The 22,375-nt window shown below is 31.9% G+C and overlaps 1 protein-coding gene across 1 annotated transcript in view; it reads right to left on the bottom strand.

The window, feature by feature from the left end:
• LOC108911508 (serine/threonine-protein phosphatase rdgC) overlaps positions 1 to 22,375 on the bottom strand; it is a 100,522-nt gene that overhangs the window by 59,614 nt on the left and 18,533 nt on the right. Inside the window, exon 2 of the mRNA XM_018716467.1 lies at positions 5,582 to 5,834. Within this exon, the coding sequence (XP_018571983.1) occupies positions 5,582 to 5,831 (250 nt within the window). The 5' untranslated portion in view covers positions 5,832 to 5,834. The remainder of the gene's footprint in view (positions 1 to 5,581; positions 5,835 to 22,375) is intronic.

Genomic DNA, 22,375 nt, shown 5'->3' with positions numbered 1-22,375 from the left:
AATTAATTTTATTAATAATTAGTAAAGGCAAAAGCATATGAATTTGCCGATATAAAATAGGTGCGAAAAATTTTTATTTAAATATTTCTTTCCTTGCGAAAGTTTTTGTCCGTTTTTATCACGCCGCCATACCGGTCGCATTGTGCGCGGTCAGGTTTTACAGTGGACCAGTTTCCAGTGCCGTGCAGAAGTATATTTTTAAATTAATTTCGAACTGACCTTTTTGTAAGGGTCCCCTGTACATCCAGATTTTTTTTTTTGGATAAGTTCTGAATCACCCTGTATATTAACTGGAATCGATAAAAATGTACTTGAGACTTCCTCAGCTCTTGAGGCATGCCGACGCAGTTATTTTTACGTATTCTCCCTTCAAAGGCTATTCAATATTTGCGTTGAAATGGTATTTTGTATTCATGAAACCAAATAACTACTCGAGTCAAACGTCAGCCTTTAATATCATTCTATCATAAAAAATATATAAGTACCTATTCCTATTATACTTTCCAATATGTCTTTTATGATCAAACTTTTATATTAGGAAATTAACTACGTAAGACAATTGAAAAATTGAATTTCGACTAAAGACAACTTGTTTTTTTTAAAGATATTAAGATTCGTCTTGCGCAAATATTTCATTAATTTTTCTCACAGGTGGCAAAATACCCAAAAAATAAAGAAAAAACTAAAACTACGCCGCAGGTAAATAAATAAATTTAGACAACATTGAAAACAGAATAAATTATACACGCAAAATAAAATTACACGCAAAATAAAATTGTATAAACAGAAAATTAAAATACAACTAACATCTGAGATAGCTATATTGACTAATACAAAGATATATAGAAGGACGATTTTTAACGAATAGTTTAAATTTAAAACTAAAAATGAATATAACTAATAATAGGTTATTCTGACTTAGCACGGAACTAAAATGCGACATGCTAAAGTTGATAAAATCTACGAGGTCCAATTCGCGGGAAACCTGTTCATTAATCGGTGGGCGAACATTTCATTTAACGTAATTACATTTTCTGTGAAATCGTCGCAGGAGTCACGAAAGACGTATTAATAGTATATTTATATACCTAGGAAGTAAAGTGCAGCTTTTAATCAGAGCAAAGTTTCGCCCACGAGATATATGAGAAGAAAAAACAAACTTACTGTCACAATATTTTCTAGCAACTTTTGATACCCGAGGGACTAAAACTAATAACATTGCTCTTTAAATTCGGTACCAAAACAGTGACTTTGATCCACGAACTGCAAAAACGGATTTTTACTGAAAAATTCATTGTCCTACTTGAAGATTTTCATAAATTTTGGAAGGAATAGGTATTTACGACATTCGGTGAGTTTATTTTTATGTAAATCGATTAACATTTCGTTTGATAGGCCTTAAAATGGCTTTTCCAACGATGAAATTTAAAGTATGTAGTAGAGTTTTCCTGAAATTTCCTGTTTGTACATGATAACATTCCATATGATGACAGGAAGTCACTTAGACTGAGATCTGATGATCTTGTTGGCTAGTCCCTTTTTTATAAACTACAGAAATTCTATATTCAATTTTCGATTTCTTCCATCGTTGAAGACGTAGTGATAAGCGCCTTCATCGTTCGATTTCTCTCCCTAAAAGAAAATCAAAGAAGAGTTGCCATGTAGAGTGTAACAATACTGGAAGTGAAATACGACGGAAAGTGTGGGTTTTAATCAACTTTGCAACATTTCTGTTACTGTTTTTTAAATAGTACGTAGGTAAGTTTCCAACACCTCAAATGTTACTTCGAACAGTAGGCGATTTTTTTTTTGACATATCTAGCAAACAAAAAGAAATAGTAAATCATGAGTCTACGAACAACGAAATTAGTCAAATTGTTAATACTACTAAAACAGTCAATCATCAATCTGGCGACAATTTTCTACTTTTTGCGATGCAAAAGGATATAAATTTGAGCCAGATTCTTCCATCGAGAAATTGAATCTAATATTGCAAGATTGGGCTTTTAATATGCGAAAATGTGTTGGAAAAGACTACAAAGAAGCTTTAGTTAAAACAATTTAGAATACCACCGCTAAAATGCTACCAAGTAAATATTATAAAGAATTCAATATTGCATTTAACCCTTTCACCGATGTACAGTTTAATTCATCACGAGCTGCACGGGTTGCTAAACATAAAATCCTACAAGCACAACCCGAAAAGACAAAATCCAGTGCATCAGCTCTTAATAAAGTATTTGCAATGGCCGGATTACATGACGAAAATGAGCCGGAAAGAAATTATATCACATTGGCATTAGCATTAGCTTGGCGTGGAGAAGAAGCAACTTACTGCAAAACCACTTATTTCGTATCTAAATTTGAGAATAATGGAAAAGAAACTGGACGTATCGAGTATAATCCTCTATTTTCGAAAACCAGACAAAGCTGTGACAATAAATTATGTGACAGCAAATGGATTACGCCTAATATTTTAGAGGAAGATATTTGCCCTGTACGCTTATTTAAAAAGTTGATAGAAAAACGATGCACTTCCATAATATTGGACAGAGTATTTCTTACACCAAATACCTTTTGGAAGAAGAAAAATTCTTAAGGTTGGTATAAAAATGTTGGAATTAATGAAATTTCCAAATGGACTAAATGCCCAACACAACGCATTGGTATAGAGGTCAAACGTGTCAAAATTACAAATCACTCAAACTGATCGGCAGCAATTAGCGAATTAAGTAAAAGCGGAATTGAAGAACAAGCTCTAACAGGACCCAGCAATTCATTATGAATAAAACCATACTTACAAGTTGACAAAGAGTATCATTCGAGCATTATTCAATCGATTCGTTTGGAAAAAGAACAAACTTCAACATCTACTGCAGAAACGATTAGCTGTGGCACCCGTAGCGACATTAGTGTTCATGAATTTCAATAACTGCATGTTTAACAATTGTACGCTCAAATAAAAATGTATTTATCTTTAGAATTTCATAAATAAAGTTTGCATTGATATGTTTATAAATTTATAAATTCATTAAATTGTCCTGGCGAATTACACTCGATGTTTGTATTGATCCTGGTAAATTTGTGTTGTTTAGATTCTAAACTGTTTTCTTTAGCAATTTGACTCGGAAAAACTGTGTTGACGGTTTTTCTTGTGTAATTGCTAGGCAACAGTTTCTCATTAAACAACCCAAATTTACTCGGTAAAATACAAACCTCTTGTGCAATTATGAGTGAAAAAATTAAATTATGATTGGATACTCGATTTGGTGACATACTTGTGCTGCTGAATCTCGCAATACGAAACGCCCCGAAAGGTATTTTTGCCCCACAGGAACTACTGCTTAAGGTGTTGTGATATTCATAGTAGTTTCCGAACTTGATGCTATCAGACTATCATTTGCTTAAAAGAGATTTGCTTTAAAAGTATTGATGAGATAAAGCTGTTAAAAACTGCATCAAACAGCTTTTTTGTAAAGAACATCCACATTTGGACAGGTAGGCCAAGTTTTATAAAACAGGAAACCTATATGAAAAAATAAGACAAAAACAATATCTGTATGTAACTACAACAATGTTATTGAACAATTATTTCTGTGTGGTTTTATTAAATAAAAAATTAACTTGTCCATGTTTCTTCATACAACAAATAAAGTAAGAAATTAACAACTAATTCCTGATATAGATATAACGAGCGTTCAAATAAAAACGTGGTCGAAGTTGGCTCTGACACATTGGACGTAGGGAGTAGCTTATAGCGACCAACTTAACCTCATTTCTCAAGGAGCTGTATAGCAGGTGTCAGTTTCAATAACGTTAATGACTATAAAACTTTATTTTAAAGAATAATCGTGATAACAATAACAAACAATTAAAGGAGCTGCGGAAAGGGTCCCCCTCCTTGTTATAACAATAAATTAAAGCAGCTGCTGAAAGTGTCCCCCTCCTTGTTCCAAGCACTTTTCAGACCTGTTCCTCAAAGAATTAAAGAAATTTTCTAAGATGCTCGGGGTATTGTTAATTTCACTAATCTTGTCTATAAGTCAAGCCTGCAGATGGTTTAAATCAGGAATAGTCAGTTCAAAAATAGTGTTTTTAAGGTAAGGCCACAAAAAGAAATCACACGGCGTAATATCACATGACCTCGGTGGAAATTCATGTTCAGCATTGAGACTTATTAGTCGATTTTGGAAAACTTCCCTCAACATATTCATCGTCTCGCCTGCCGTATGTGCCCTTGCGCTATCTTGTTGAAAGTAAAAGTTTGTAATTTCGTTTTCTTCCAGCTTGTTAACAAAAGGAGCGATAATTTCTTCTCTATACCTTTGCGCAGTAAGAGTACCATTAAAAAAAATAGGTCCATAAATCCTCCTTCGATTGAGAGCACACCAAACTCCAATGTTTTGAGCGTGTAGAGGGCCCTCGACAAAAAAGTTATCTGGTTTTTCAGAAGACCACATTCTCATATTCTGTGAGTTTACGTAACCACTTAAATGAAACCAGGCTTCATCAGAAAAAAAGGTGATATTATGAAGTTCACCGTAGTTGTTTAAAAACCATTCACAAAATACAGCCCGTCGCGGAAAATCAACTTCATGAAGTTCTTGCTGACAAGTTAAACGATAGGAGAACAAACGCAAATCTTTTTTTAACACTGTGTGGCAGGTACCGACTGATACTCCCACCATTTGTGATAAAACACGTACAGAAGTTCTTGGCGCATTTTCCATTATTTGTTGGACATTTTCTTTTAATTCTTCAGTCCGCTTTTTAGGTCGGCCGCTTCCTTCTTTTCTTGTTACACTGCCCGTTTCACGAAAAACATTAACACAACGCTGAACTGCGCTTTGAACAATTTTGTACTCAACAACGCCGGGAAATTGATTTTGAAATTCTATGAAACATTCCTCAATAGAATACTTCCATATTCCATCAATCTTGCGTCCATTTCTAAAGTAGGACTTTATGATAAACACTTTTTGTTCTTGAGAAAACCCATTTTAAACGCTTTTTAAAACGAAAATATTCAAATTGGTAGCGGCGCTTTGACAGATGACGTTTAAGTTCATTTGCTATACGCTACGCCCTACGTCCAAATTTTCAGAACCAACTTGACCACGTTTTTATTTGAACGCTCGTTACATACATTGTTAAATAATGTTCTGTTAGATAGGTACAAATTTTAGCACTCTATTTAAATTATTTTATTAGTTTTAAGTCCTTCTAAGTAAATATTTATATTATTATCCTTAGTACAACGTCAAAAATATTTTATACTTTTGAAATTATTTTCAATACATTGAAAATTGAAATTGTTATGACTGATTAAATTCAATATCTAAATAACGACTATAATTCGCCAAAATTGGTGTAATAACGTTTCATTCCCTCTTTCAACTTGACTATTTCCTACAAATACATTTTACTAACATTCATTTTATAAATCATGCATTATCATTAATTAAACTGTTCCATTGTATCAGATCTGCGGATATACACCGAGTTTTATTCCAATATCGAATATATAACACTCCCTACATATTTATATCAAAATCCCTATAATCTTTCATGCAACACTCACTCTTTTCAATTTTCGTCATGCTCATGTCGTCGTCTTGACCGAACCACTTCAGGATCTTCCTCGGTATATGCTTCTTGATCTTGCAGCAATTTCTGCGCCTGGGCAGCACTATCTTTTTCAGCGGCTCGTTAGACGGCTTCAGCTCTATGTCGGATACAGATTTTGAGTCGCTCTCCGAGTACTCATCGTTGATAACCGGCCGACGACGACGCTTCAGGCACGCGCACTTCGACGACCACCAACCCATCATTTTCTGCGACAACAAAAAAATCGTTACGTTATGGTTATTAGATTAGCCCTACATTAGTTTACATGCGTCTATTAGGAGTGAAGTCGTGAAAAATGTATCAAAGGTTTTCCCGTAATGCAACCACGGACATTGTCTGGAATCACCTGTTACATTTTTGGAAAATCATCAAGGTAGTTTTTAATTCTTATGTTTTTTATAAGAACTTGAATAATTTAAGCGTGCACATTATACATTATACAGGGTGATTCACAACTATCCAAAAAAATTTGGCGTTGTGCGCTCTCTCTCTCCACGTGGGCCCAGGCGATTCCGAGTACTGAAACGTTTTTGCGATAGTGTTTACATTAGTTTTTCAAGTCATTAAAATGGCATATGTGTTAGTTCGGAGAAAATGGGTAAGGCGGGTCCAAATGTGTTTACACGTCGCGTAGGCGGACAAAATTTTGAACAGTTGTAATATCAGGTACCTATATCAAATTATTTTATTAATGAAAACTACAAATTAATTAATAATAACAATAGTGGCAAAAGCAGTTGAATTTGCTAATATAAAATAGGTGTTAAAATTGTATTTATTTCTTTCCTTGAGAAAGAAATCATTTCAATGTTTTGTCCACAAAATTGGTTTGAAGCCAGGATTCAGCTGAGAGAAACGAGGATATTAGGAACTGAGGGATACTGTGTCAAAATAACTTTTTCTAGAAATAGGATCCTATCGAAAGAGAAGTTTAACTACACCGGAGATTCTGCGGACGTAAACGTCTTTTATGGTTATTGCGGCGCTCCTTATAGTTCCATTTATTAGCACGTAAAAAATATATTATAGTTGTACTAGAATATATCTCACGTAAATAATAGAAACTGATTCAAAACACATATCGCTATTTTAATTATGAAAATTATAAAATTATTACTTAAGACGAAAAAAACTATATATATGTTTATTTAGTTCGATATACAATAATTATACAGGGTATCCCGAAATTAGGATGTTGTATGTCGAAAAATATTCCTTTTTCTTCAAATCAACGTGGGTCCAAAAATTCTTCCTAAGGAAGTTATAGCCACTTAAAGGGGCTACTCTGGTGATTTTTTTTTTCTAAATAACTCCGAACTAAGTTGAGATAAATTTACGAAATTTAGTAACTAGCTTAACTCTTACGTGCTCAGTCCGCTACTAAGACGAAATTTACAAATTTTTATCACATACGTTCCAACACTAGGGGTAGGGGGATGAAATTTACCATAACTTTTTTATGCTCTGACTTTTTTTGATTTTTGACTGAAAAGTATGAAATATTAGAGCTTTTTAATTGAAAAAGGTACTCTTAGTCCATATTGGTATAATGTTCCATTTTTGTGTAAAATCCGTTTAAAAATCTATCGCAGCGGGTTGTGAAGAAAAAAAAGTGTTTGGCGTCATTTGCATTGACAATTCAGTTATTTACTTTTTGCGACTTGTTATTTTCACAGAAATTTATTATTTTTAGTAAATTATTATTTGACAAAGTAAAAAAACAATTGAAATTATTAAATACAATAAACTAATAAAAATAATTGAAAACCACACTATTAATAAAATTTATCTTTATTTCAATAGTAATTTTTATAGCAAATGCTCAAAAAGATTTCCATTTTGCTAAATACATTTTTCAGCTCGACGTCGAATTTCCCGCGAAGACTTGAGGTCTTCAAAATTATTTTGTATGATTTGATTCGCAGCGAAATGAATTCTCTGTTGTAATTCTTCCCCCCACTGTTAGAACGTATGTGATGAAAATTTATAAATTTCGTTTTAGTTATCTAACCTAGTTACCAAATTTCATAAATTTGTCTCAACTACTTTCGGAGTTATTTAGAAAATCCATCATCAGAGTGACCCCTTTAAGGGGCTATAACTTCCTTAGGAAGAATTTCTGGACTCACGTTTATTTAAAGAAAAAGTAATCTTTTTCGACATAAAACACCCTAATTTCGGGACACCCTGTATAACTTTAAATTTTTCTGTCTATCTATCTATCCAATTTTAATTTTAAATCATTTGTTTCGTTAGAACTGCGGCTTTCTGCAGATATATTAAAAGGGTGAGATCCTGAGGGTTATTTTATGTTATGAGGGTCTATATCGACTACTCACTTTTATTTTTCTTGGTATGGGTTTAGACACAGAGAACGTGACTTTTGCTAGCCTCTGAGCTCACCAGAATCGTTTTTATAGACATTATACCTATAACATTATATCATTCTATATATTGAACAATTTTTACATGATAGACAGAAGTTAGACAAAACCAGATTTTATTGTCCGATACAACGCTTCAACGACTTAAGACTAGTCTATGTCCAACATTTTAAAATCTGCATTTTTTGACTTGGTTAAAACGTAAATTTTAAAATTTTGGACATACACTGGTTCTGCTCTCAGGTTAAGAAACAACAGTAATTACTACTATATCTTTTACGACTGCTTTCTTGAAACTGAATAACTTTTTACTGGGCCTTCTCGAGAAAACATCGAAATAAAGGCATTACAAAACTTTGTAAATTAGTAATCAATAAACAAAAACGAATATTCAAAATTTTGTTTATTTTCAAATATTTTGAAAACTAATCATGATAGCCTTGATTATTTAGAGGCATAATGTTGGTCTCCTCATTATGCAATTTTGCCCCTATTTAAGCTAGTTCGTATCTCTTGCCGTTTCAGAGATCCCTGTAGTGACAATCGAATTTATAACATTTGTACTTTTTCATTCTCCTAGAATTCGCTACTGTTTGTACACAAATCGTACTCGTCTTCATCCTGTCACTTTGTGTAGAAGTTTGGTAGTTAAATTGTCATAACTTAATTTAACGACAATTTAAAAAAAATTAGAATTAATTTGAATGGGATAAAATTTCTTAAAAGTCTTTAGATTTTCTTAAAGGCAGACAATTGAGTTATTATTTCCATTATAAAAAAAGTGTATGAGAAGAAAGCTATACTCTTTCAAACAACTATCCGTTCCAGGCAATTAAATTATACTAGTATCGATAACATAGTGTAAGTTGCCGAGATAATTTAATTCAGTGCCACCCTATCCGCTGTTCTCTTAGTTACTTGGCTGTCCTCACTCGGAACATCAAAGTGCGAAGTTTTATTAGTTTATTGAGAGATTCCCTTAATGACAATCCGGAGGGGAGTTTAGGCAAATTAGCTCTGAGGAAGGCTTCTGTTCGAAAGCATATTTAGAACGCGGCACGTTCAGGAACCGTCTGAGTGAAGAATTGCTTCTCTGAGACGGGGAGAAGTTAGTTTCATGGTTTGGCGCTGTAATTGAAGCGATCAATTTGGAAACTGAAGTAAAATTAGATGTAATTTCGCGCAAGGATGTTTTTGTAAGCGACGATGTAAAAGACCTCTGACTTGTTTCTGTTACGTTATTTTGTATATTATATGCGCTGCTGAATAAATATTTACTTTACTGCAATAGATGATGGTGTCTGGTGTACTTTGAATGCGAAATATTTAAATACTTGGCAGTATTAAACTCAAGATTTCAGCGGTTGAACATACCTATGCATTTCAAGTTATACGTGAGAGTATTTGCATCAACTAAAATAAAGGAATATAAGAGGTGGTATTTATTAAAAATGTTTTAAATAGTCTATATTTAGATATTATCTTTATATTATCTACGAGTATAATTCAAAATACGACAAATGATGACAAAGATGCACTACAACAAAACATTTATTAAATAGGTATCTTCAAAACGACTGATCAGGTCCAAATCGTCTGGCATGTTCGAAAATTCGAAACATTAAGTGAAAGAGCGTCTTAAATATCATCGACATTTATAATATTCAACGTTTGCTAGAAAATTTATTAGACAGGGTGCCCTACTAAGTTCGGCGAGGTACGATATTAGAGAAAGTATAGGCCCTAGAGCTCCCTGAAAATATTTTTGATTAATAAATCGACCAAGAGAAAACACTAGAAATAGTTTTCAAGTTCGTAACTCCCAAAACATAGAGTTGAATTTTTCTTCGAAATGTTTCCTATTCAGATATATTAAATAATACTAATATGGATAGCCGGATTCATTGCACATAACATTTGTTATTGACATTTTTTTCTATCTCTCTACAGAAAGGGTGGGGGAAGCGCCTAAAGTCTGATCAGAAAAATGCATTTTTTTTAAGGATTTGCTTATCAAAAGCCTATAGTGTTATACCTCGTTGGAAAGGTCTTTTCATGCTTTATCTCGTGATAAATGCATAATGTAATTTACCTCAACATGGAAACCTATAGATGGCGTTATTTCAAAAGAATGCCGTTTTATGGATTTTTCTGAAAAATTTGAAATGCAATGTTTTCTTTACATAAATGAATTCAGCACAAAAAATTGATAAATGTAGTATAAGTTTGAAATTTCTAACGAAAGTGTTATTTATTTATTGTTGCTATTTAACCAAGTTTAGGTTAGTTTTCTTAAAAAAGTGAAATAGCAGGATAAAACTTTTTATAGGTTAGTTCAAAGAGCATAAAAATAGCTACCTTTTAACGCCAAAAATGGTTCGATATCTTTAGCTGCGAACTTGAAAACTATTTCCAGCGATTTCTGTTGGTTGATTTATTGATCAAAGTTCTATGACATATACTTTCCCTAATATCGTACCTCACCGACCTTAGTGGGACACCCTGTATATGTTTTTACTTTGATGATACAAATTCTGAAAACTAAAAGTGGATGGATGGACAGCACTGATGAGCCTATTTAGAAACTGTTTACCTGTGTTGTTTGAAAATTGGGTATTTTCAAGATATTAAAAAAAATTGACTTTTATAATTATGAATTAGTCTTTTAAAACGATAATAATTTTCAAAAGATATTGACCGTTGCCTTTTGAAAAAATTATGTAATGCAGAATGTAGAAGTGTTTTCGAAGTTAATTTGTAATTATTAATTTATCGTTTCTCCAATTTTCTTAACTTACATTTCAGATTAATTTGTTATTAAAAAATTGTTTTATTGAATAATTCAAAAGGACTTTTAAGTGAAACAGTGTCTCTGATTTTATCATACGATACATCGAAAACTATTGAATTTTAGAAATGCATTTACAGGAAACCGCTTGCCAAAATTCCAGAAAAATTTCTTATGGTGCCAGCGAATTGACATAATCAAGAAACTACTGCCTTCTACAGAATTATCATCAAATTTTGAAAGCAGCATTTTTGATTTTGGAATCTGTGTCATCAAAAATAAATACATAAATAAATAAAAAGGGACTCATTTTTCAGATTCTCGTCATTGTGAATGAGGTAAATCTATTTTTTTGTAAGACTACTCAAATCGATAAAAACTTGAAATGAAAATTTAGAAATTTATCTATTGGCAGATAATAGTTTAACTTTTTCACTTTGGTTTCAGCCTCATGTTTGTAGAAAACGTTTTCCTAGGATGACATATCCTAACTCCCATTTCAGTTCAGCAGCATATTTTAAAGTCTTTGTATATCTTATATGTATTTACGAATTTATTATTACTTACTTATTTGACAATTTGTAGCCAGCAAAAATCACATTAGACAAACAGTTAGTTAAAGCAATAACCAATTCCTTTTTCTTTTTGTATTATTTTTTTCCCCTTCTTCTAATGTTTACTACATTTTAGTAATAAAAAGTTGCACAAAAAAACAGGTGTAGAATAATACAAAGTATATCTTTTATTTCCTCCATTAAAATGTCCTTCGAGTAACGACAAAAGTTCAACCACATTTACTTTCAATTTATGGCAGAATTCTCTGACACAAGAAATTTTTCATTCCACCCTTCGCGTAAGTACATGAGTTTTTTAAATAAGTTGTTATTTAAGTATGAACGTTGGCTTTACTTGTTCGTATCGCATACGTGACAGTATTTTTAAAAAATACTTACTTTATTATTAGGTCTCATATTTTTATTTTATTTTAAAACTATTAAGTTAATTCAAACAAGTTCCGAATTTGTTTGAATTAGGTTAATACGTTTAAAATAAAGGAAAAATACATTACAGATTATGTCTGTGTGTTTATAGTTTTCGATATTCTCTGAATCTAAAGCGTTATATAAAAAAATCGAACCTACATAATACAATGAAAAAAAAGTAATTATTAAATTTATTAGATACGTAATATTATAACAAATAAAACACAAGTATTAAAACAATAATTTTTCATGTGACAGCAAAAATGTGATAATTCGGGTATTTTAGAAACAAATTAGCGGTCTAAACACCACAGTGGCCTTTACACAGTAAGCGTTGGACCAAGAAAAACTATGAAAATGCCTGCTTAGTAGAACTAGAAAATGCCAAAATTGACAAATGACATATCAACAAGATCTTACCTGCGTATGAGGCTATTCTTTCCGAGCATGCTTATAACATGGCTAATGTTAAATTTTTGCTTTATTTAAATTTGGGAATATTCTTTTATATCATTTTTTGTGAGTTTTAAGCATAAGAGTGTATCTATTTTACCAAACACATTTTGGTTGTTCTTAAATACTATATTGACAAGGGAAAATCGCAATTGGACAGCGAGTATATATACACCACATAACTATTAAATCATCACAATTACTAGGTAGCTATATGTAAATGGCCTAACTATTATTACCTATTATTTATCGACATACATAAATTAATTGTAAATGCACCTATTAATATTTATGTTCATGTCATCTGTTCATCTTTCTAGCATTACATCGAAATAATACACTTATCCTATATAAAACAATATTATGCATGGGGAGACTATTTCATCAAAAGGTATATTAAGTAAATGCAACTTACTAAATATTAAATTTACTAAAGCAGAAAAAAAAAGAATCGCGACGCCTTTATCATGTTATCATTTGATATTTCCTAATATCATACACAAGTGCGTTATCAGTGGTGTATCGCTATATAAACACTATTTTAATAATTTAATATCTATACATATTTTCCGATACTTAACACATATTTTCATTATTTAGATAATGATCTACTATGCCTATTTTTGCATTAACTGCCAGACACTTTAAGGTGAGTGAAAAACTAATTATTTTATGCAAAAGGAAATTAATTTTCCAAATTTTCGAACACGAGTGGGCCCTTAAAACCACCCTTATTTTCATTAACTAAAAAAAATTTTTTCAGCTAAGTCATTGCATGGACCAGATAGCTTGTTTATTCAGCTTCAACTTTTTTTTTTTTAATTTCGATACCGTCATTTTTCATCGAAATATCGGACTTTCAATGGAAAAGGATCCTTTTGTCTTCAGTCATCGATATCTCGGCGACAAATGGTAGTACAGAGAATTGAAGAGCAGTTTAGAAAACTGGAATAAATTTTCTAACATGCTACCGCAACCTTTCGGAAAAAAATTTTCCATTAAAAGTCCGATATTTCGATGAAAAATGATGGTATTGAAATTAAAAAAAAGGAAAATGAAGCTGAATAAACAAGCTAAATAGCTAGGTTCGTGCAATGGTTTAGCTGAAAAAAATGTTTCCAAGTCCGTGGAAAATTTTTGTCGCGTTATTTCCTAAAACCCAAATATCTAAAAACTAGAATCTTAGAGCTTCAAAATGCTTTTTTTTTAATTCCCGATACGACCATTTTTCAACGAAATACAGTCTGTCAAAAATCACAGAAAAATTTCGGACATTCTTTTGACCCTTTAATTTTTTACATTAGTTTATATAATAACACAAGCTCTTCTCTTATGATTTATACAAACTGGCATCGCAGATTATGACATTGTACAGACAGCAACTGCGTGATTGAAAACTGAACAGGTGAACAGTAGTCGTATTAGGAATACACCTTATTAGTAATAAAATACGTGAAAAAAAGTTGTAGTATGATTGCATTTCAATAAAAATGGATTTAATTTCAAATACGTGGTTAAAAGGCGATATCAATTAATTTAAAAGGTTTTATAACCTATCAAACAAATATACCTAATAACATTATTTTAATTTAAAATTGTCTTAAAAGTTGCAAATAAAATAAGGCTACTAGATTTATTCTGGAGTTTTATTAAATATTTAAAAACATATTTGGTCGAAAGGCTTCTAACTGATTTAAAAATTTGTATTTTCTATTTATGCAGTAATTATTAGACACAATTCACAACAAATAAATACAAAAAACTGCTAACTCCATTTTATTTCGAGACTGCTATTCTTACGCATTGTTTCGTCTACTCTATCCTATAATTTAATTTTAGCAAAGGTAAACTTTCTCCACCATTTTCTCGGATAACGTCAATTTTCCTTTGTCAAATAAAAGAGCAATATTCTACTTTATTAAGCGGAAGTCGTATACAAAATAATACAGCGCCCTTTTTCTCACATAAACCTTCGCAAGGGTACTATCTTAGACTAACTCACACAGAATGAATAAAAACGCTCTCTACCATAAAAAGAAATTTCATTTGTAGTCATAATTTTGGAACAGGTAACCATGTATTTGGTCCAACATCTCATGAGCGAATATTGATATTTTATCGATAAAGTTGAACCTGAACGACGATACTGTCAATTTTAGGGGTGAATATCAATAATTGTTTTATTAGTAATCCGAATTTTTATTGTTTAATATTTCAAAATTACAGTGGCAGTTAAAATTACAAAACACACGGCACAATATAACTGTTGGTGTTAATTGAATTCTTATCTGCTATATGTTGTAAATTATAATTAATGGCTTGAATAATGTGAAATTTTCCACTTGAAGCAATTTAATTTGTAAATTTAAAGGAGTTTAGAGTTGTATACTGCTGTTCTGAGCGACAACCAGTGTACGGAAACTTATATGCAAATTTAGTTAGAATTCTGTGGGAGCTGAGTACAATGAAACTCTGAAAGTTCAACAAGATAAATTGTTCAGGAAAACAATATTTCACAAACCGTATATCACTAAGGGGCTAGGTTGGCATAGTTTAGTAGCGATAATGAATGAATCTTTATTATGATGTCGAATATAATTTATTTAACTTAACGATCTTGGCGAGGGTAAATAAATAAAAACATCGCGCGTGCACTACTTATTTTCATTGTAAAAGTAAAATAAGCTGAGCATCAAATTTAAATTGCATTGGTTTAGTGTTTACGAACTATTCCCAAAGCACTTGATCTAAGCTGCATTATTAAAGGCTTTGCAATTATTCAACTGTCTCTTTCATTTTAAATTTCATAATTTATCTACAGATAAAAATAAATGACCAGGTTAATTCATCTAGACCTAGAGCATTATCTATTCATGCCACAGAATGTATTATTATTTTCTATTTCAGTATTATTTCAGTTAGGATTTTCAAGGAATTAATTGCTTTAACAGGACGACCTGAAATAATACTGCAAATAAGTATATTCAAATAAATCGTAAAGTTGTTGAGGCCTGTATACGCCATTAAGTGACAACTTTAAAAATGTTTTGAAAAATTCTGATGGATCTTAAACAATATATGTAAAAAAACATATGGAGTTTGCTAATGAAAACAATATGTTTTAAGACCTGTTGTTTACCGGCTCATTAGAATTCCTCAACATCTAAAAATATAAATAATAAGTATTTTGTTGCGAAGCGCGAGATCTGTTAAGAATTTAAAATTAGCTGAACTCCCTAGTTCATTTGTTTGTTACAGAAACACGACGATAAACTACGTATTCGTTTGATCCCATTAAATTTATAGAGGATTTGCGGAGGTAAATTTAATTAGCAAGTATTTATAAGACGATTGTATAGAAATCAATGTATGATTCACCGAATTAAGGATATGTAGCTAGTGAGAAGCACATGTGTAATAAAACTAGATTTTAAGCTACGTGTTTTATAACGCATGGAAATAAATTCTCATCGCGAGAACCATAACTTTAGGCAGAGATACATTGTTTTTACATGTGGTGCTAGCATATGTACGTTTACATATAATCTGAACATATAAATGTATACAACCTCATTGTTTACCCGTCTCTAGTAATGAACTAGTCAAAAAGTGAGTTACCAAAAAAGGGGGTACGTTTAACACTACCTGTACAACAAGGTCATGCTTCATGCTCTGTGACGTTAGCCGAAGTCGCTTTGTTGACGAACGCACCCCAACAGTAGACGAAATCCGTTACTGAAAGAGTTGACGTTCGATCACGGTTCTCGATGGATCCGCAGAAGTGAAGTCTGCGTTGGGATTGGACACTGTCCTCTCTGGATTTTACCCATATTTGAAATATCGTCAACTGCAATTATTTTATAGTTTCCCAGTTCAAATTCCATTGCTCGATACCTGAATCATGCTCTATTTTTTTTTACTGATTAATGCGTTTATTAACTGGGCAGTTCTTTGTTGCTAAGTCTCGCCTTCTGCCGTGTCTACTGCTACTGTCCACTATATACAGGGTGTTTCAGTTCGAGTGAATAAAACTTTAACCACAAATAGAACTCAATAAATAATTCAGAATTGCCTTATAAAGCAAGCCGTTTTCACTGTACAGGGCCGTATTGGTCGGTTGTTAAAATCATATCATTTACGTAATCTTTGGTATGCTTACCTATAACAAATTGATTCAAATTTGGTGTGGTGTTAACATTTGCAAAGTGCATAATTTACTGTATAAAATTTACAAATTTTTGTAGGTCAGTGGCGTAGGAATGGGTAGTAAAGTGGGATTTTTTTACCTCAACTTCTATTATTTATTGAGTTGTATTTGTGGTTATAGTTTGATTCAATCGAACTGAAACACCCTGTATGTAAGTCTTCGTATAAGCACACATTTTTATTGTACACTTTTATATCTATTTTGGTATGTAATGGTATATTTTTTCGTCAAAACCTTTTGCTGGACGTCAAATACCCATAATTTGGCACATTTGTATATTTTTCCAAAATAGACGACACTTTCGTGACTGAAAACATACATAGGTATTGTATTTTCGAAACCGAGAGAGTTGCTCTAACCAAATTTGGACAGGACACAGCTAATACAATGCGAAACATCGCCTTAATGTTAAAAATGTTGTCACCGCCGTTCTTGGTGGTGAAAATACGACATATTTGGAGTTATTCAATTTTCGCGAATGAAAACATACATAGGTACGATGCGGCAATCGCATCTTGATTAAAACTGATTGTATCTCAACCTTGTGTAGATGGCATTTGCATTTAATGTAAAAAAAGTAGATATAAATGCATAAAAAAGAATTTCACATCATAATATATAAAATCTCTGCTTTTTAAATTCAACTAGAATATACTCATATTAGTACACTTATAAGAACAATTTGGACACTTGAGTGTCGTAAAAAATTAAACCTTAGTCTTTTCATACCTTTTTTAATTAAAAGTTAAAAAGAATGGAAAACTAGTTTTTGTTAAACTTAAGTTGGAATTATGCTGGTTGGTACAGTTTTAATAGGACTTTTTTAGGAACGATATAACTGTGGTAGCTTATGTATGCCAAATGCCAATGCTATAAAGTAATCCGAAAGTTTTAGTCGTTAAGAGGTTTTTTTTTTAAGTTTGTGAAAAAGGTGAGAACATTTATCAATCTGTCTGTAACACTTTCAGTAGTTGGCTGTGAGAAATTTTACCGTAGAGACTATTTACAGCCGGAACAAAAATCATAAAAAATTACTTTTATGTTATAGCGCAAAGTAATAAAAATAAAAGCTAAATCTTATACAGGGCAGTTCAGAATAAGTGACCAAAATTAAAATTTGAATTCGTATGGTCAAAATCCATCAAACGAGGTAGATATTTGAAAGCCATTTCATATTTTTTAAAACATATTGAAAGATGTTCGACATAGTGATGAAACTTGCGCTACCTACTAACTTATGAATTAAACATGAAAACGTAATTAATTTGCTTATATGTAGGGTCGATGAGTGGCGTGGAAATACCGGGAATTAGTTATCTTTTTAACATTAATGTTTATCTTATTATAGCTTGTTTTTCTATCTACTTGCTGTATTTAATTTGTAAATATTAAGTGACCATGTTAAACTAACTTAGAAAAATTACAGAATTTGGTGCCAATCAAACCTTTGACACATTAGAAATGAACGTAGAATGAATAAGCATTACTGGTAAAAGTAAAGTTTTTAAATTAAGTCAAATTAATAACATTTTTCTCTTTCAAACTATTTGTGTGATTAGTTGCAATTTAAATTTATTCCTTCCAGTAAGTTTGCAATGCATTGGCATTAATTCTAAGCTTTCGCGATCGATTCACTGCAGTTTTAAGTATCTGCAATTTCTAAAGTAAAATAAAATATTCTTCAAACAGCACTGATATTGAGTTTTCCATATACCAATTTTCTCCATTGTTACTTGAAAACCACAAATTATATTTGAAGGTGATATGTGGCAGCTACTCTGGCAGGTTATATTGGAAAAGTGTCTAATGTAATGGCAGGTATTTAGGTAAATGCAGCTAGTTTCCTCCTCAAGTTCAATAAGTTGTAATCTATGAAATGCCTATCAACATGATAAATTGTAACAATTCTTATATATCCTTTGTTGCATTCTACATATAACAACTTTGAACTTTTACCCTCACAAAGTTCCTTAAAAATTTATGTTGATTGGTCTTTTATCAATTTTCTGCATTTTCTTTGATATCGAATAAAAATATAATGATAGTAGACACAAAATATGCAATATTAATACATACTCTAGCATCGATCTGGATGTAAATTTCGATGTCTCATTTAACTGCCATAACTTACATTATTCAAAATAAAGACATTTGTCTCTACAACGAGAAATGTTTCTGCTCGACTACCTGTCCTCCATGCTAGAAGCTGAACACTGGAAAATAAAACAATGGCTCTAGAGATTTTACGACCTATCAATTTTTGATAATATACGGCATATGTCACAGGGGCGGAAAACATATTTCTCCAGTTTCGTTTTGGTTAACGGCGGTATGACGTTGTATTCACACTTGACAAATGCTTTCAATATGGCGGAAATCGCACTTCGTGTTTGATACAATCTATTGGATTCGTATCAATATTACTTTTACACGACTGAATACCTACCATTTATAAAATGAATGGAAGTATGTAACCTTGAACTTAGCAAATAGTAATAATATAGCATTCGATTTCTAAGGTTTTTGTCATGCTTGTATGACACACGATTATTCAAGAAGTACTATAAAACGTAAGTGTGTTCAAACTTAAATTATAATTTTAGTTAATCAGAAACATTAGAAAATCGGTGAGAACACGAACATGTTTATTGACGCCTTAACCTTCAGTTGAATAAACATTAAAATGTCGCCCTAATAATGAACATTGTTCTAAAATAATTAAATAGTTTAACTTATGAAACACATGAAAATGTTAAATTTGTAATGTGCAGTCAATTTATCTCGACTTGCAAAATTCCTTTAAAAAACACTGAATACGTGGGCTCCTCGTAGTTCGCCCTTTTGTAAAGTGTTTACAGCGGTGGTCCTGGTTACCGTTGCGCAGCAGTGAAAGACGGTGTGGAAGTAGCGCATATTTACCTACTATGCACTTTTAGTCCGCTCGTAACCAAATAATACCGCTTTTTTTCTTATTAAACGTCACTTGTTTACGTGTGGTATAAAATTTTGTTTCCTATGGATTGTTTCTTCTGTGTTTTTTTAAAGATTGTTTTGAAATTAGATTGTGAGGACAAACTAACAGCACTTGCAATACTATCTATTGAAAAATCAAAGTTTTGTTTTTTTTTCTATACTTTGTACCCAAATTTTTCCGCCCCCCCTGGTATAGAAATCAAGAGCCACCACTAAAACTTTACCTTAACTACAATAATTTTCTTTTGTTTAATTTTCCCCTTTTTAAAAGTTTTATAATATATATGTAATCTACGTTTAAGTTATATTACGTCTTTTCAATGTTCGTGTATTTTAAAACGTTATATTTTCAACATTTAACGTTATATCAACCAAACTATTATCATTGTGTTCTTACTGCGGTAGTATTATTTTCCCATCATAATACGTTTCTGAACATCTTCCCACACCCCTTTGGAACCCTTCTTCAGGCATAATATACTGGGCCCTTTCTAAGCTTACGCTATAATTTCAGGAGTTTGTTCACTGAATTATTTAAGACTAGAATGCCCTAAAATCAAAAGTATAATACCCCTGGTGCAAGGTGTTGAAGTTTAAGAACTATATTTATTCATCTCTGAAGATATTTGACGTATACTAACGAAGCTGAAAATACCGTATGACTTATCTGTCAAACATTAGCATAATTATTAGAGAAATAATGTTAGTAAAAACCCTACAATTACGATTATTGCTTATTATAATGTTGAAAACATATAAAATATCTGTAGAACTACATGGGCGTAGCTAGGATTTTTGTTTGGGGTATACCCAGGACTGCAAGCTCTATGGAGGTCTGTAAAAAAAACTTAACAATCAGCAACTTACCGACGTAAAATGTCAAAATCTAAACACTTTCGTTTGATTTAAAAAAAGGCCACGCAGTCTTACCGATATATGAGAAAGATGACATTATTGGATCTTTTTTGGGGAGGGCCGTGCACACCACTGCCCTCCCCCTAGCTACGCCCATGTAGAACTTTAATTTCACGAAAAAAAATATTGGAAGTATTTGCTTATTCCAAATTTCCAATGAAATCACGAAAAGTGAAAACAATTCGGAATTAAATGTTCTTGATAGATAACCTCTTTTTGGTTTATTCTGTCTTCGCTTTCGGGAAAACCCTTTTTTTTTTCTAGGAAAGTTACAAGCATTGTCTGTGCAAGAATCTTATTGGAAAAATGTCTGAAACTTAATTGAATAGTACAGTAGATTCATTGATACTAATAATTTAAAGTATTTCTTCCGTACTAAGACATGCAACAGAATAGGAATAAATATAGAAAATTCTTGGATATACCAAACGTTTAATTTGATGATATTGAAAATTTACTTTTAAAACCTGCCTTTCATCTAGAAAGTCTTCAGTAAACAACAATACAGCCTTTGTTCAGATAATGCAGACAAGTTTGATTGATCGCACTAAGGTTAAAAAGTTCCGTAATATGATTTCCTAGAGGAAAATAATAAACGGCTCACTTCCCACTTACACTAACGTAGTAACCGATTTTAATTTTACTAACATTAACGCTAAGTAAACATTTTTTAAGATCCTGGAATATTTTATTATGTATACCATATTGAGTTCTATGCAGACAAAGTGTCACAGGTATAAATAAGTATAGACCATGAATAAGAATGTGGTGGTAAAGATATTGCATTTATATTTATATTATTAAATTTTGTAGTACTGATTGTATAGAAAATACATATTTTATCAGTATGTGTCACCTTTATATGTTTTACCTTTCTATCCAAAAAAAAAAACGGTAAAACGGAGCAGCTTTTGAAAAGATATAAACCCACCTTGTTTTTTTTTTTTAAATGGAAGGCCCTTGTATTTGTCGTTTATTGCATTCCCTCTTTTTTTTCTGATTTTCATATATAGGTACTGAAGATATAATAAAAGAAAAATTTGAAGATTTGAAACTGCCCGACTTGATTTGATCAGCTCTGTAGGCTATGCCTATGGAAATGAAATAATTTACAATTTTGTATACTGAATTCAACAGGGAATTCGTTAACCGAAAACTTATTAGGTTTTTGTTTGAATTAAGGCGTAGTACAACCCTGAAGTAAATTGGGGACCTTATGTAAATTGTTGGGTTAGTAAAATAGTTCAAAATCATGTTTAAATCTCCTGGGACACCCACAGATACGTTGTTAACATACAAAATCCTGAATGAGATGTAAACTAACGCAAACAATCCAATGAACCTGCATATTTCTCGTTAAATTTCCAAGTCTGCGCTTTTCCTTTGTTTACCATGTATATTCTCGAAGTGGTATCTGCTATCTCTTTTCTGAATAAATAAAGGGTAGTGCAAGGATACATCTGAGATAAAAGAAGCTCTTTTTATCGAACCTAGACTGTTTTTTTTCCTTTTGAAGTTGAGGAATATACGCCTCGTTTGGCTGTAATGTCTTTGTAGAGAACAAATTCCTTATATTTCGCACTTATATAAATGCAGGGGATGTAGCGGTATTCGACCAAATAATGTGTTGGAGAGAACAACGGAAAACAAAATTAATACCCATTAGTTTTCGTAGAATATAGGAGAAAAGTTGGGGATCAGAATTTTTTATTTGCTGCTCTGTCCCCGTAAATTCGGTTGCTGATATAAAAAGAGTGGCTTACAAAAGGGTGAAAATCCCGTCTCGATTTGTTTGAATCTGACTTGGACGACTCTTCTACTTGACTGACACATCTTTTAGTATACAGGGTGTGGCGTGTAAAATATATAAAAATTAAACTACAGCTTCCTGATGATATTTGTAATAGAAACCTTTTATACGAAAAAGTTCTATCTTCGCGTTTTTTTTTTTGTAAATTAAAGTTCGTTTATTCAACGATAATGAAGGCTGACCCTGTGTTATTTATTAAAAACTTTGGAAATGTTTTTATGCGACCCGAGATGC

Source organism: Anoplophora glabripennis, unplaced genomic scaffold (assembly GCF_000390285.2).
Source record: "Anoplophora glabripennis isolate ALB-LARVAE unplaced genomic scaffold, Agla_2.0 scaffold6, whole genome shotgun sequence".
Taxonomy (NCBI): Eukaryota; Metazoa; Arthropoda; class Insecta; order Coleoptera; family Cerambycidae; genus Anoplophora; species Anoplophora glabripennis.
Note: the sequence above shows the minus strand (reverse complement) of the source record. Positions and strands in the feature narration are given on the sequence as shown.